We start from the raw sequence: 14,913 nt of genomic DNA on the forward strand, positions 1-14,913 counted from the left end.
GTGATTTGTTTTGAATATCTCCTGAAAAGTTAAATTGACTTATTTTATTCGGTGTCAGCGGCGATGTAAATCACATAAATCATTTAAATTAATATTTACACACTACTTACTACTAATTAATAATAAGTTTTGGCAGAAAAAAAATATTTAAAACTAATCTAATGTAGACCTTCGAAGTCTACGCTGGTAACCTCTTACATGTAAATTTAAACTATATTCGCAGGACAAAGTTAACGCCAGAAATCGTACGACTCACTTCATAGGTTAATCATAAATATGTAAGTATGCGTTTACATGGGAGCAAATTTTAGTCTATATCTATCCTTTGCGCGGTACGGACTTTTTCTTTTTCTCTTTTGCTGAACTTTCCAATACTCTACAACTTTGTGTGTCTTTTAACTAATTAAATTTATTTTCTATTGACATGGACAACAATGTATACTACTGAAAATTAATTTTATCATATAATACAATTTTGAATATATTAAGTAAAATATATTAGGCCATTAAAACAATAATTTAAATGAACTTAACGGTATTTGTCTTATCAAAATATAAAAAATTAACATATTTTATAAATATTAAGTGCTATTAATAATTATTTAAAAAATATGTAATAATAATTGCAGGTATAATAATTTTTTAAACCCAAAAACGAAAGCAAAATTGTGTGACGGATTTGAATTTATAAAAAGTAATTTTTAGAACTTCTCGACCTCTAACATCAATTTTCGTAGAGTTGACCCGTGGCAAACCAATAAGGAACTTATAACTTAAGATATAACTTATATAACTTAAGATCTGTACAGCCTCTCTTTGGGAAATAAAAATTGAAAAAGCAATCTAAAAATAGTTAGAGACTTATTCCGTTCGGATATGTGTTTAAAACTATACATTTTTAATGAGTTACATTTATAATTTATATACACAAATATAAATGGAAGTCATTAAAAATGATATTTAATTGTATACATAGAACTACATATAGCTATTATAAGATAGATATATAGATAATAAGTCTGCATTCAGTACATAAAACAACCTGTGTGCAATATGTACAAAATTATGTATTAAAGACTTTTAGATCAGGAATCGTAACGATAAGAATTTAAATTAATTTTTTTAGTTTTGCATGATGGCTCCATGGATTTGTTTTCTTTGCCTCTATATATGAATTGGAACATGTAAAATATTTGTGCAGATCATTATTAACTTATATAAAAATAAATTACCTCATGTAGCGTTTGAGAGTACATGTGTGATATATTACATTGTTAAAAGAAAACCCGAGATGGAGAGATTCTGTATAAATAAATAATATTAATATAGACTCTTGAAAATATAAATAGGATTAAATTTTCTTTTGGCAAAAAAAAATATTTGGCATTTGAGAAATGATATATAACTATACTATATTTAAAAAAAAAAGAAAAACTCAAACCAATTACCGAATTTAAAACTCAGCTTTCCTTTTTTCCTTACTTACCTACCAAGAAGTTTTAGACAAACTTCACATCAATGACGCTACCCATAACGCACATTTTACTGAAGTGATCTGTATGTAAAGTCAAGGTAATTACATCTGTAACAGTATATATAGGGTTGTCACAAAATTTTGGTAGTAAATTATTGGTAGCCCTGAATAAACAATTGGCAACACTGAGTAAAAACGCACACGACAATGTTTTTCATTGTTGTTCAATTCAGGCCGCGTGGGGCGTCCCCCGCTGGACATAGCCCGATCCTTTAAAATTTTAATAAAACCAGTTGGGATCATCCTGCATACAATTTTTTCCCTTTTGTTTTTTAGCTATATCGTCCTTATTATCCTTTATATAGCAAATCATCGTCATCATCATTTAAGTCATGGGAAGTCCACAGCTGGACATAGGCCTCATCGATAGATTTTCAATAGGACCTGTTGGAAACCGCATCTAACAGCTTCCGACAACTTTAAACATGTCTGTCCACTTAGTGGTTGGTAGGTCGGTGATCTCTACTCAAGAAATAATGAGAAATAATTTGATGTCTTGTATGTACATCGTGTAGTTAAAAAGGATACGGTAGCATCTCTCAGCGTGTGCTCGTGTAGCGAACCGGACGAGGGCGCAGCCCGGGCGAGTCAACTCCAAGGATATCACCTGACCCACTTCGGCCATCTTCTCAGACAGCAATGGGAACGTCGTTGACAGCGGAAGCTGATAATCATTGACTATATTATCTATTTACACATTTATATAAAGACTAGCTCATCCCGCAAACGTTGTTTTGCAAAAAAAATTAAAGTTTTTAATTAACAAATGTAAGATAATGGTTAATCGTAGAGGGGTGAAAATTTAGGTTTGTATGTATTTTTGTATGCTGTATCATAATAAAATAAAAACCAAAAAAATTGTCTAAAAAATTAAAAATAAAATTTAGGGGTGGACCACCCTTATCAGTTAGGGGTATGGAAAATAGATAGTAGCCGATTCTCAGACCTACTGAATACGCATGTAAAATTTGGTAAAAATCGGTCAAGCCGTTTCGGAGGAGTTTAAGTTCGAACACCGTGACACGAGAATTTTATATATTAGATATACATAACAGCATTACGTCTATTTACTGACTCATAGCGTCTCTGGAACCATAGGCTTTAGAAACTTGAAATTTAGAAGGAACGTTGTTTTCGACAAGTAGAATTCAATCAGATAAGATCATTTTGAAACTATAACTCTTATAGATAAAAAATTTGGCCAAATTTTTGGCGTGTCAAAAATTACAAAAAAAAATTTTCATGTTATTGCACATACAAAAGAGTGCGAGCCATGCGCAGAGGCTAGAAGACGGTATGTACACTATACTATATCTTTAATGATGACGTCACAAAACAATAGTTTGACATTGAGTTGGCGTAGTCTACCTATAGCAGGATATACACCTAGTGTTAAAACCATCAATAATTTCAGCCGTAAGACTTTCAGAGCTGGACAAAGGGTTTCACCATATATTTCCAATATAACACAAATCGGAAACTTGCATCTAGCAACTTCCGACTTTCAGAGGGTTTAAGGTATGATCACCTAATGGGTAAAGTCATCATTGCAGAATCTTAAAGCCGTAACATCAATCCGTTGAGCGCTATGTGATCACGATGCCATTTCAACTTACCAATCGTGATGCTTTGTCCCGTTTGTCTACCAATCTCCCTCATTCCTGATCCAATCACAAATGTATATATAAACCATACTCACATTGCTTAGCTCGACCGATGTAGACAAGGATCCATTGTGTTGTTCCTTAGCAGCGTGGACATTCCTTTCCCCTTCAGTTCCAGGTGTCGGGGGCTGATTGTTCGAACTGGTACCAGGATTGCCCCACTCGTTATTTGGCACTGGGGCAACGTTGGGTGATGGCCTAGGATTCCTAACTCCAATGAAAGGACCGTAGAGTGTTGGTGTGGGATTGTGATTATGAAACCTGGGCGCCATGTGAATGGGGCATGGATGTGGCATTCTTGCTGGAAATCTCGCCATCATTGGAAAATCCATATTATGAGCGACAAATTGTGGCAATGTGCCACAGTGAGCGGAGTCCTGATTGCCATATTGTTGATTATTTTGACTATTGTGACCTGGTCCAAACGAGTCGTGATGATTTGTTATTGGATTATTTGAGAATGGTTGAGATGTAGATGATGATGCCCAACTGAAATTTGGTCTAATTGCTGCAGAATTCGGACCGCTCGCGACGTTCTTCGGAATTGGTGTTGAAGTGGAACCTTTTTGGATAGTTGAACCGAATTTATCATTTGGCCCAAAATCATCCTTTGGTTTATCGCTTTTATTTCTTTTATCATCCGTTTGGTTATCACTTGATCTAGGAATCGCAGTAGATGGTGAAGAATTATCAGTTACACCATCACAATTAATATTTGTGCTGACATTATTAACTTCTGTAAAAATTGATTCGTTTATGGAGGAGTTTTTGCCGCAAAGATATCTTTCGTACTGATGCACGATGTCCCTCAAGGGCTTGCCGTCTAAACCGAGCCCCGGTCCAACTTTTACAAGACCCTTAGGAAGTATGATCTCATTGTTAAGGCATTTGTATAGAGATACCTTGAGCACTTGCCCGTAAAATATTTGACCATTTAACATTGAGACAGCCTGAAAAAGTATTGGTATGAAAAACATTAATTACGAATGTATATTATAACGACATATGGTATATAAGTATTGTTTTACTTCAGACACATATATGTTGGTAGGTGTTAAAACTATTTTTTGTTCTTTTTAATGTTTAATGGGTAAGCCCAGGAGTGACCAAGCTCATTAAAAGTGTGAGCCATTTTTCGAAATTTAAATCTTTTTTGCGAGCCGCAATTGAATACACATTTAAAACATACAAAATAATGATAAAAAAATATTGAAATTATTTAAACAAAACTACAAAATATGTATATAGAAGTTAGATATAATAGCACACGTATATGATAGCACTTCTTATAATACTTAAAATGCCAGTTGGTTATTTGTGATTTGGATTTCGCTAATTTTATGGTGGAATAATAATAATTATCCGCACCAGTAATTTGTTTCGATTATCCATGAGCTGACATAGGTAATATAGATTTAAATATTTAAATAATTCGACAATCAATCGTTCAAAGAGCAGCATGCGGCATGCGAACCGCAGTTTGGCAACCCCTGGTATGGCCCATGTCAATTAATACAGAAAATATCATAAAATCAATTGGTTCAAAAATAATAAATAACGTAAGGCTTAAAATTAAATTGCTTGGATATCAAATACATATTAATGTATTGAAATTTAAAATAAAAAATCTGATATTGTTAGCACTTTTATTTACTAAAAATATTTTCCTCTCCCTCTGTTGATAGCCTCTCGTAAAAATTAATTCAAAACATAAATGTAAAAATACTATGTAACTAAATGTACCTAATCGTCCCATGTATAATTTTGAGATATTTTAATAAAGCTGTTGCATGAAACAGTGAAAGCCTGTCTACCGTACATTTGAGATAAGCCTGATATATACTTAAACAACAAGTGAAGAATAAATTAATAAAAACCATACCTTTGGTTCTTTATTTACAATTTCCTTAAAATTTTATAATGAAATATGGTTAGACACCTGTATTTAAGCAAAAATGTTGTGCATGTATGTAATTATTTTGAGCACTAATTGCACTATTTATTGTAAGTTCATTATATGTATATATGTTTGTGTAATAGTTAAATAAAATAAAAAAAATATTTGGTTTATTCAGTCTTGTTTTCACCTTTTATTTTATTTTATAATAGGAAAGTATCCTCTATTATTTAAATCTAGAATCTCGAAGGATTTGTCTTCTTTGAGTATCCTAAATAGATATAAAAAAGTCAGAGAGAGAGTTATCGATAAAAGAAATATTACCTGGACAGCTTCCAATGGGTGACTGTACATAACCTTCGCGTATCTGTTACTTATAGTTACCACCGCGCAAATCACCACGTGACCAGCCAGCTCCATCACCTCCTTCAGTTCTGATTTATCACATCTGAACTGAAATGCAATTAATCAAATGTATTTATTTTCTTTCCTCTACGTACTTTGATCATCATCTGGGATAACATCCAGGAATAGGTCTACGCCAAAGGTCGCCAAGATTACCAGCGAACTTGACTATATCGTCGGTACACTTTTTTTTTTTTTTTTTTTTTTTTTTTTTTTTTTTTTTTTTTTTTTTTTTTTAATGACCCCCGCTATTGGGGGCCTCTCGTTCCCCTATCTTAGGTGGGACAGGGACTTATTTTTCAATTTATTTTTTCACAGTTATTTTTAATTTCATACTCTTCTGTCGTTCATCACATACTCTTTCAGTCTTGTCTGTCTTTCGTGCTACATTTCTACTTTCTTTCTCGTTCGCTCTATTCGTCTGACATTCTTCCCTTTTTTTCTTTTGATATTTAATTTGTAATTTTGTTTAACATTTTCTTATCATTGTAACTTATACTATAATTATCACATATTTGTTCTCTTAGCCTTTTATTTTGTTTTATCTTTTTTATAAATTGTTTGTTTTGTTTCTTTCAATCGCCTTTTTGGCGATTTCTCTGCATAGGGATATAAATGTCGTTTTGTTTTCGCCACCAATCAGGGAGGGTATTGTCTCCTCCCTGACTTGAATACCAGACCGGCACTCGAAATCGTACCGGAGTCCCCCGAATGCGGGACACCGGGCCACAAGGTGGATCACGGTCTGGTCCACGCCCGGTTCACAGAAGCACGAGGGGTCCTCCTTGAACTTAAACCTATGAAGGTACTCAGAGAACCCCCCGTGCCCCGTGAAGAGCTGGGCCGAGACCGCGTCCACCTCGATGCTGCGGAGCACGCGGTAGGCTGAGACGGCGTCCGGGAAAAACATCCTCGTTACCGAAGCCGTCGTTCCTTCCACATACCTCCTGTTCCATTCGTCGAGCGACTCCAGTCTCAGTTGCCGCTTGACGAATGAAACAGGGCATCTCTCGTACTCTGGTCGTCTTTTACTCTTCAGGGCCGCTTCCTTGGCCAGCTGGTCCGCCCTCTCGTTCCCCTCCATCCCCGCGTGCGCTTTCACCCAGAACAACCTTACATCCTTCCCTTTTTCTCTCGCTTTCATTACATTCTCCTTCACTCTTAACGCTAAGGGATGGAGGGTGTCCGATCTTGCGACAGTTTCGAGAGCGGACCGCGAGTCGCTCAGTACGGCGCAGACTTGCGCCGACTCGCCGGCCGCGTACCCTGTTGCCTCAGCTAGAGCCAGCAGCTCTGCCTGGTATACGGTGCAGAAGTTGCCCAACTTGAGTTTCTTTGTGTATGACTCTACGGCGCCCCGCTTGACGCAGAACGCCGCACCCACCTTATCCTCTATGCGGCTGCCGTCGGTATAAATTACCAGATCGGCAGCCGCGGTGGCAAGTCGGACTTCCTCCGCACTTTCCCCCAGACAGGAGAACTCCACACCAACTTGACCAGACGGGTGTGGTAGTCTCAGGTAGCTGACCGGTACCTCCAGGTCTCGGTCCTTTACCACCTGCCGGGAATGACCCTTTCTTATTTCAAATAAGCGGGCTGCTTCTTGGACCCGAAGGTCCAGGGGAAGCAACCCGGCAAGTATAAGGGCCGAGTGCAGGGACGCGGTCCTGTGGGTCCTCGCGATCTTCTGCGCGAAGCCCCGCTGGACCGCGCCCAACTGCCTGCGGACCAGCAGCTTCCTAGCCGCCGGCGCCCATGCACTCGCTGCATACAAAATCGTCGGCTCCAGCACCGCCAGATACATCGTTCTGATCACCTCCGAGTTCAGACCCCAAGATACCTTCGCAGCCCTGCACAGCTGACGATAGAGGCCCTGTGCCTTCTTGCTCACGTTCTTCACGTGACTGTTGAACGTGAGCCTATCGTCAACTGTGAGGCCTAGTATCCGGACCTCCCCAGTCCGGCCAAGCGGCTCACCTCCCATGCTCAGTAATGGGTAGTCGAACTTTAGCTTGTTGGTTAGCACCATCACCTTGGTTTTGTGTGGTGCGAACCTCAGCTTGTTCCTGACCCCCCACTCATGAACATGGGCGAGAACGGCGTTGGCCCGACTTGAGATGTCCTGGGCCTTCTGCCCCGAGAAGACCAGCACGACGTCATCTGCGAACGCCTGGCAGTGTGTCCCGGTCTTTGCCACCTCCTCCAGGAGAGGGTTGATGAGGAGGGTCCAGAAGGTTGGGCCGCCTACGGATCCCTGCACGCACCCCTTGGTGGTCTCTCTGGCCCACTCTGCCCCCGCGTACCGTACGGACACCTTGCGATCGCTAAAATAGCTGTCAACAAGACGCCGCAGATTCGCGGGGCAGCGAGTCTCTGCCAGTCTGCACCGTATAGCAGGCCACCAGGCGTTATCGAAGGCTCCCTCTATGTCCAATGATACCAGCACCGCGATCTCCTTCTCCTTCAGCCGGGTTCGCAGATGCTGGATCAGGTCATACAGGGAGTCTTCGGTACACCTCTGCGGCATGAAGCCGTATTGGTGGCTACTGATATACGGTGCAGTGTACCACCGGATCCTACGGACCATCATTTTCTCAAGGACCTTGCCGAGAATCGGCAAGAGTCCGATGGGCCTGTAGGATTTCGGGTGCGTGTAGTCCTCCTTGTCCGGCTTCCGCAACGCTACGACCACTGCCTCCTTCCATCTCGTGGGGAAGTGGGAAAGCGCGAGACACCGGTTGGAGAGCGCGAGGTACAGAACGGGGTCCACGACGACGGCCGCACGGCAGATGTCCGCGGTGAGTCCGTCAGAGCCAGGTGCCTTCTTGGCGTTGAAGGTCGATACGGACCATCGGAGCTCCTCCATCGTAAACGGGGGGTCGCATGTTCCATCATGGTCCCCCGAATTGACTTCATCGGCCTTAGCTCGTCGGTACACTTAGATAGGCCCCCCAACCTAACCACGCTATCTCCCTGGCTCGAGGCCGCTGAACGATAATCTTTCGGACCTAAAGCAGTTTGCACGAGCGGTGTGCATCACTCACTGCCACTTCAGACCAGCAAATCTCCGAGCTACATGAGTGCCATATTCTGCGGACCTCCTCATTTCTGATCCGATCTCGTAACGAAGCTTGTACATTGCTCTCTGGGCGACCTCAAGCCTTCTAATACGGCACATGATTAGCTACCAAGTCTCGGATCCGTAAATTATGAACGTACTTCAATACATATGTTTAAAGCACCGATTACCAAAGTGTACAGAATTGATACAAAGAAAAAAATCATCAGCGTTCTCATCATCTTCAGTTTCCGACGTAAGGCGTCCACTGTCTGACATAGGTCTCCTCCATGAGTTTCTAATGGGACTGGCTTCTTGGCTGTCCGCGGACGACTAACTATTCTTAATAACTCAAGCCAAGGTCCTCTTCGGAGATTCTTACACCCAATCAATTCTTTAAGCATCCATATAAGCGATATAAGAACTTACCGGCTTCTCAAACTATGAGAATGTGTATACTGGCCAGAGCCAAAGTTCTCATCGGAGGACACCTTTAGTTACTAAATAGGGGGACTTTATGCCTTTGATCTGTTAATGCCTCCAGTCAAACAACAGAAATTCTAGACTAAAAATAGTAATCATCACCATCATATCAGCCAACATACGCCCACTGCATACCACAACCTGGACTATGCAATTGGTCCACTCAGTAGTGGACCTACTCTCGCTGTCTACCAGCTCTTGGTCGCAAGATTTCGATCTGGTTCGTAATAGCGGTATATATGAAATTATTACATAAATTTATATACTCACATTGGAAACATGTACCCACTTATCTAAAGGTGGTGCGATAGCCAATGATTCCAAATACTCCGGCTTCAACCCATACACTCCTCGTGGATCTGGTGCCCATATATCTAATTCTGGTTTCGATGGTGATGGTTCTCTTGGGGACAGGCCAGTAGTTCTGCAAAAATATTTCATGTTATTTATATTGAAAATGACATATAGAGTGTTACAGGAAGCAAATGTTGGACTCGTAGACATGCAAAGTGTAAAAGAGACAAATGAGTTGGCTTAAAATATGCATAATTATTAGAGCAACAAAGGGAATAGGCTAACATGAAGTAAAGTTAATATAGATGCACCTGGTAAACTAAGGTACTGGATGATGTTGGAGCCTCAGCCTCAGTGGGCTGTAAAACTCTCAATTAATAGAAACTATTCAATTTACTTGCAATTTCTTCTTCTACTAACATATATACCAGAAATATGTTCTTAAACAGATATATGAAAGTTGAGGAATAATAAAATAAAATAAATCTAAAATTGTACCCTGGAGGGATGACGAAGGAAGTGAAGCGATGTATGGAAAAGAATGAGAAATATTGTAAAGAAAATTATAGGAAAGAATTGAAGACAATGAGAAGTACAAAAGGTGAACATGGAACAAAAAAAATTATACGAAAAAATAATTATTTATAAAGATCCAATCCATCCATGATTGAAGGAGAGACCCCAAAAATGAGGCCGTAAAAACATATACATTAGTAAATATAAATAAATCATAAATAAATATCAATTTTGAAATATATTAAAAATGAAATTTACCTTTTAATAAGCAGAGTTTTATCGGAATCTTCATCACTATCAGAGTCATCTGGAACTGTACAAAAGATACAACCTTCATTTTTTTATACTTTAATGCTTTAAATTTAAAAAATAATAATAATATTAATATATGTGTAGAATATATTTTTAAATACATAAATATGTTTAATTAACATGAGAATTGTTTTGTAAATAAAACACCTTTTGTGCATTGCTTTAAAAATCATCCTTCCATATGTTAGTCAAAGTGTAATCTTAATTATGGATTAGTTAAGATTGGCCACTTTATATGAGTCACCCCGTTTATAGCTGTTTTATATGTGACTTACTAGAATCAGATTGACCTCCCCTGAAATAGCATCTTTCAACTTATACCCATAATCATCCAAAACATAACCTAATTTGATAAGAACCAACAACAAACTCAGATGGGTTTTTTAATGGACTTTTAGTGGACTTTGAATATTCAGTCCATAAATACAAAAAAAATTAACAGTAATACAGTTAATTCAAAACACATGAAAATACAAATCGAAATTAGAAATAAATATAAAATTAGCAAATATTCATCGCTAATTGTTAAAACAATCTGCACTTTTTTATGTACCAGATCAAAATAGCTATCACCAATAGATATGTCTAGAATAACTGTAGGGTTTGATTTAAAGATATTCGTGCCTCATTAATAGCCTGTTTTTTTTTTCTTTTAATAGACCAAGTCACAAATACATCTACAGGCATAATCGTTTATTTACTTATATATACCAGGGGGAGGTTGTGTTTCATAACACATTTAAAAATAAGAATTAAGAAAAAATTCTTCTATACAGTACATTTATTGCACATTATTACAAAATCATGTAGAAAAATAGTCTGTAGACCTTGTAATAAGAGTTGAGAGTATGCCTCATAATTACTATGCAATATATTTAAAAAGTTTATCAAACAGGATTTGAATAGTTTTAACCAATGAATTAAGGATATATGAAAATGTCAGTTAGTTGTCTTATTAATTTTTTTTTAAAACAAGTAAATGAGTGTAACAAGTTTTTAAACTTTATTTTAACCAGTATTTTAAAAATCCTGTAGTCTCCTATTTTAAATTGAAGGATGTCATTATAGAGCTCTGTAAGATACTAGTTTCTATCCAATTGGGCTGATTTGGCATTCTTCTCATAATATATCCCAGTTATTACTAGTTAGTAAAAGGCAATGAGCATGGCCACATAGCTTGCAGAACTGATTGCTGATGCCTTTAAATTCTGGAGTGAAGACTGGCAAGCACAGCACAAAATGTCTACCTACAAGATGTACAGAACTTCTAAAAGACATTGAATAGGCTGGATGCAGGTGGTTGCTTCCAACTGGTCTCATTGGAAACCAAGAGGTGATTATTTCCAGCAGTGGATGTCTTACAACTAAAATAATGATGATGATGAACTCATAATAGAACTAAAGTGGGATTCAAGAGATATAATGGTTTATGTAAAAAAGAACCAAAATATATACCACTGAAAGTAACTGAAAGCTTCCGTCCATCAAGTGCCTTCAGTTTCAACTGCTTCCTAGCTTGGTTGCACTTCTCAAAGTCTAAAAACAACAACCGTATGGTCTGCCCTGTTTCAGGATTACCACCATCTAACTGTTCCAGAGCATACACTTCAATGCACTAAAAGCAAATGCATCTAATTAATATTACATAATTTATACACAAATAGCGTATTATAGTTCCAAGGGTTTTTAATAATTACTGGAGTATAAGAAACCTAAATTTCATCTTCAATAAATCAACAAATTTTCATAGATCTAAGGGTATGCAAATATAATAAAATATCTTAGACCCACCTATTTGCAGTGTTACATTTAAAAGTAAAAGAACATTATTAAATAAGACATATTATTAATGAATTTTTAGTTCAATTGTGTGGAACTTTGTTGGTTGATTCATTTACATGGTTGATAATGTAATGTACACATTAAAAATTATTAAACTTCATTTAAAAATAGCGACCATTCCAGTGTCCAGCCAGGTCTTCTCAGCAAATCAGCATTCTGTGCCAGAGGTAGCTTACTAATTATAATGTAAAATAAAACAATTGACGATTTAAAAGTGCATATAAATGCCGATTCAATGTTTTTTTTTATTTGAATGATATAATTTATTTCATGTCCATAACACACATAACCATGGGCACAGAGAATTACTTTTTTTCTGTACATGGTAATTCTAATTCTTGTAATGCATGCAATATTAGTCGGCTTGTTTTTTTTTTTCATCATGAATTTAATAGTATGATTTCAAATTAGGGGAGTGACTATGAGATAGCAATGGCATTCAGCTCCTACTGGAATATGGGGTGACGAAAGGCATACAAAATTCCTCACAATAGAGGGTCTCATTTGGCATACTCACTTGTCATAGTTAAGTTAGTATAAAATATAAAAAGAAACATTTAGAAAATTGGTTGAAATATATTGCTAAAAGATCCCACGAGAATGTGGGATCTTTTTGATGGGAATTTTATATGGCAGAGGTGGCCAAGTGATAATAAGAGTCAATTTTCAAAATTTAAAATTTTTTACATGCCGCAAATAATAAAGGTTTAAAAAGGTATTTATAATGTTTTATTACTAAAGGACAAAAAATATACATTAAAATTAAACATTACAGTAATTTTAGAAAAAGTTTTGAAAAATGAAACAATAACAATTTATAATTCTGTTATATTTATTGCAGGCTACAAATAACTCTTAAAGAGCCGCAGTTTGGCCACCCCTGGAATATGGAATAGGATCATCCAATGCTCACTACTTATTAATCCGTAGTTTGGTGACATGCTAATCCCAAGATAATACTTAAAAACCGCTTTTAGATTTTGTTCCGAACATTTTCCACAAATGAAGTTTGCATATGTCATGAAAAAAATAGAGGCCCTCAATTGCAAGGTTTGTGGATTATTTGAAGACATGCAACATTTACTAGTGAAGTGTGAACGAAATAATTTCCAAAAAAAACTCCTGCACTAAATCTGTATGCAATATTGGTTTATTACAAGAGATATCAAAAGATGTTTACATTTGTATAAAGCTGACATATCTTGTGAAGATAAAAACTAATTTTACAAAATGAAAGAAAAAGCTATCTTAAATATACATGTTATAATTATGACGAAAATTGAAAATAAAAATTAAATTGTCATAATTTTTTAACAAAATTTAATAATAATGCCAATTTCATCCTTATTAATTTATTTTATTTAATGTTAATTCATTTTTTAATTCACTCTGGGGTTATTGGTGGTCTGGCACCAAATTATGTGTTGTGTTGGATTTTCCACAATATTTTTCTTACAGGTATATAAATATCCTTGTGACTTTTGCAAATACAAGCTATGAACAGTCAAGAATTTACTTTACACAATAAAGGACTATTGTGTAAATTTCTTGACTCATATAATATAGGATAGAGAACCCATTTACACCCCTCACTACTCATAAGGTTCTCTATACTTACACACCTAGTAGTTGTCAGGAATCTTAATCCTTATATATATGTAACTATTATGTGTATCATGTAAACAAATAAATTTGTTTTGTCTTGATATTTCGTAATAATAGTTGAGGATTTTTTAATTTTTTAATTAACATGGATATGGACAGAAAAGGATATAAATATTGTCAATAGAATGAATTTATATTTTTAACATCTCTTAAAAAAATAATAAATACCTTTCTGTTTATTTAATCAACATGTAAATGAAATATAACAAAAATACGACGATCTTATTACATTCCCATATATCTTACCAAAAACCTGTGGATAGATTTGAAAAGAATACTTACATGCTCCTGAATATACTCCGAAATCTGATCACAAGTCCACTGATAAGGGAAGTTCGAGATCAACAAACCGAAGGTTTCCTTCTCTTCTTCCATTTTCATATCCACTGTCTCTTCGTTGTCTTTATCATCATCGACTTTTTGTTTCTTTTTAGCGCTACTAATTTCAGTATTAGTTTTATTCTCATTTTCATCCATCGAAGTTTCTAGAGGACGCTTTTTATCAGACTCCAGATTATTAGACAAATCTGGTGATGATGTCGCTGGTAAAGATGGATCAGGCGACAATAGCATAGTATTTTTCCAATTATCGTCAACATTGAAAGTATTATTTGCTGTAGTTTGATTACTTTTAGCGCCAGACGAAGTTCCATCCATAAGATCCATGTTTATTTTATTATTACTAAATTGTTGAGTTTCAGGAACCTCGTCAGTGTCGCTCAAAATTTACCACTTCTAAGTAATGAAGACTTGTTCATAGCAAGTCCGAGTAAATATGTAAAAATCAAATACGTATTTCGCTTATTTCAAAAATGCTAATTAACATAGCGGCAGTGATTTCATAAAGTTTATACTACACAAATAAATCAAGAACTACCCATAGTATTGATTTTAAGCTCTAAATGGTTGATTCTTTCCAAAAGGCCAATTTTATTTAAATATCCAAAATACACAGGTCTCCTGCTTTAGCCAACTTAACTTTACACCTTTAATAAATGTGTTTGAATAAAACTATATTCATGTACAACGAAAAATATTTATGAACAGAATCGCAATGAATATTTTAAAATTCATTACCGCCCTGACTATCGATCGATATCAAATCTATAGTTGATGTTATTGATTTATTTAAAGACAACAAGAGGAATACCATAGAGTGGATTACTGATACTAAGAGAACATATGAGCTGTTTACAATAGGAATACATTTGAAAATTAATATATTTTCTATTTAAAATATTTA

At 36.3% G+C, this 14,913-nt stretch overlaps 1 protein-coding gene across 1 annotated transcript; it reads right to left on the reverse strand.

Moving 5' to 3' along the window:
* Positions 1-1,438: 1,438 nt before the first annotated feature.
* On the reverse strand, positions 1,439-14,614 carry LOC137923356 (uncharacterized). Its single transcript, XM_068766582.1, has 8 exons — positions 13,953-14,614; positions 11,619-11,778; positions 10,110-10,164; positions 9,312-9,465; positions 5,420-5,548; positions 3,234-4,148; positions 2,063-2,198; positions 1,439-1,555 (listed from the first exon to the last, which is right to left on the reverse strand). The coding sequence occupies exons 1-8, from the start codon at positions 14,334-14,336 to the stop codon at positions 1,500-1,502; spliced, it is 1,989 nt and encodes a 662-aa protein (XP_068622683.1). The 5' UTR covers positions 14,337-14,614; the 3' UTR covers positions 1,439-1,499.
* Between the last annotated feature and the right edge of the window lie 299 nt (positions 14,615-14,913).

The sequence above is a fragment of the Battus philenor genome, unplaced genomic scaffold (genome assembly GCF_028537555.1).
Source record: "Battus philenor isolate CCGP_79_NKW_IND1 unplaced genomic scaffold, ilBatPhil1.0.hap1 SCAF_21, whole genome shotgun sequence".
Lineage (NCBI taxonomy): Eukaryota > Metazoa > Arthropoda > Insecta > Lepidoptera > Papilionidae > Battus > Battus philenor.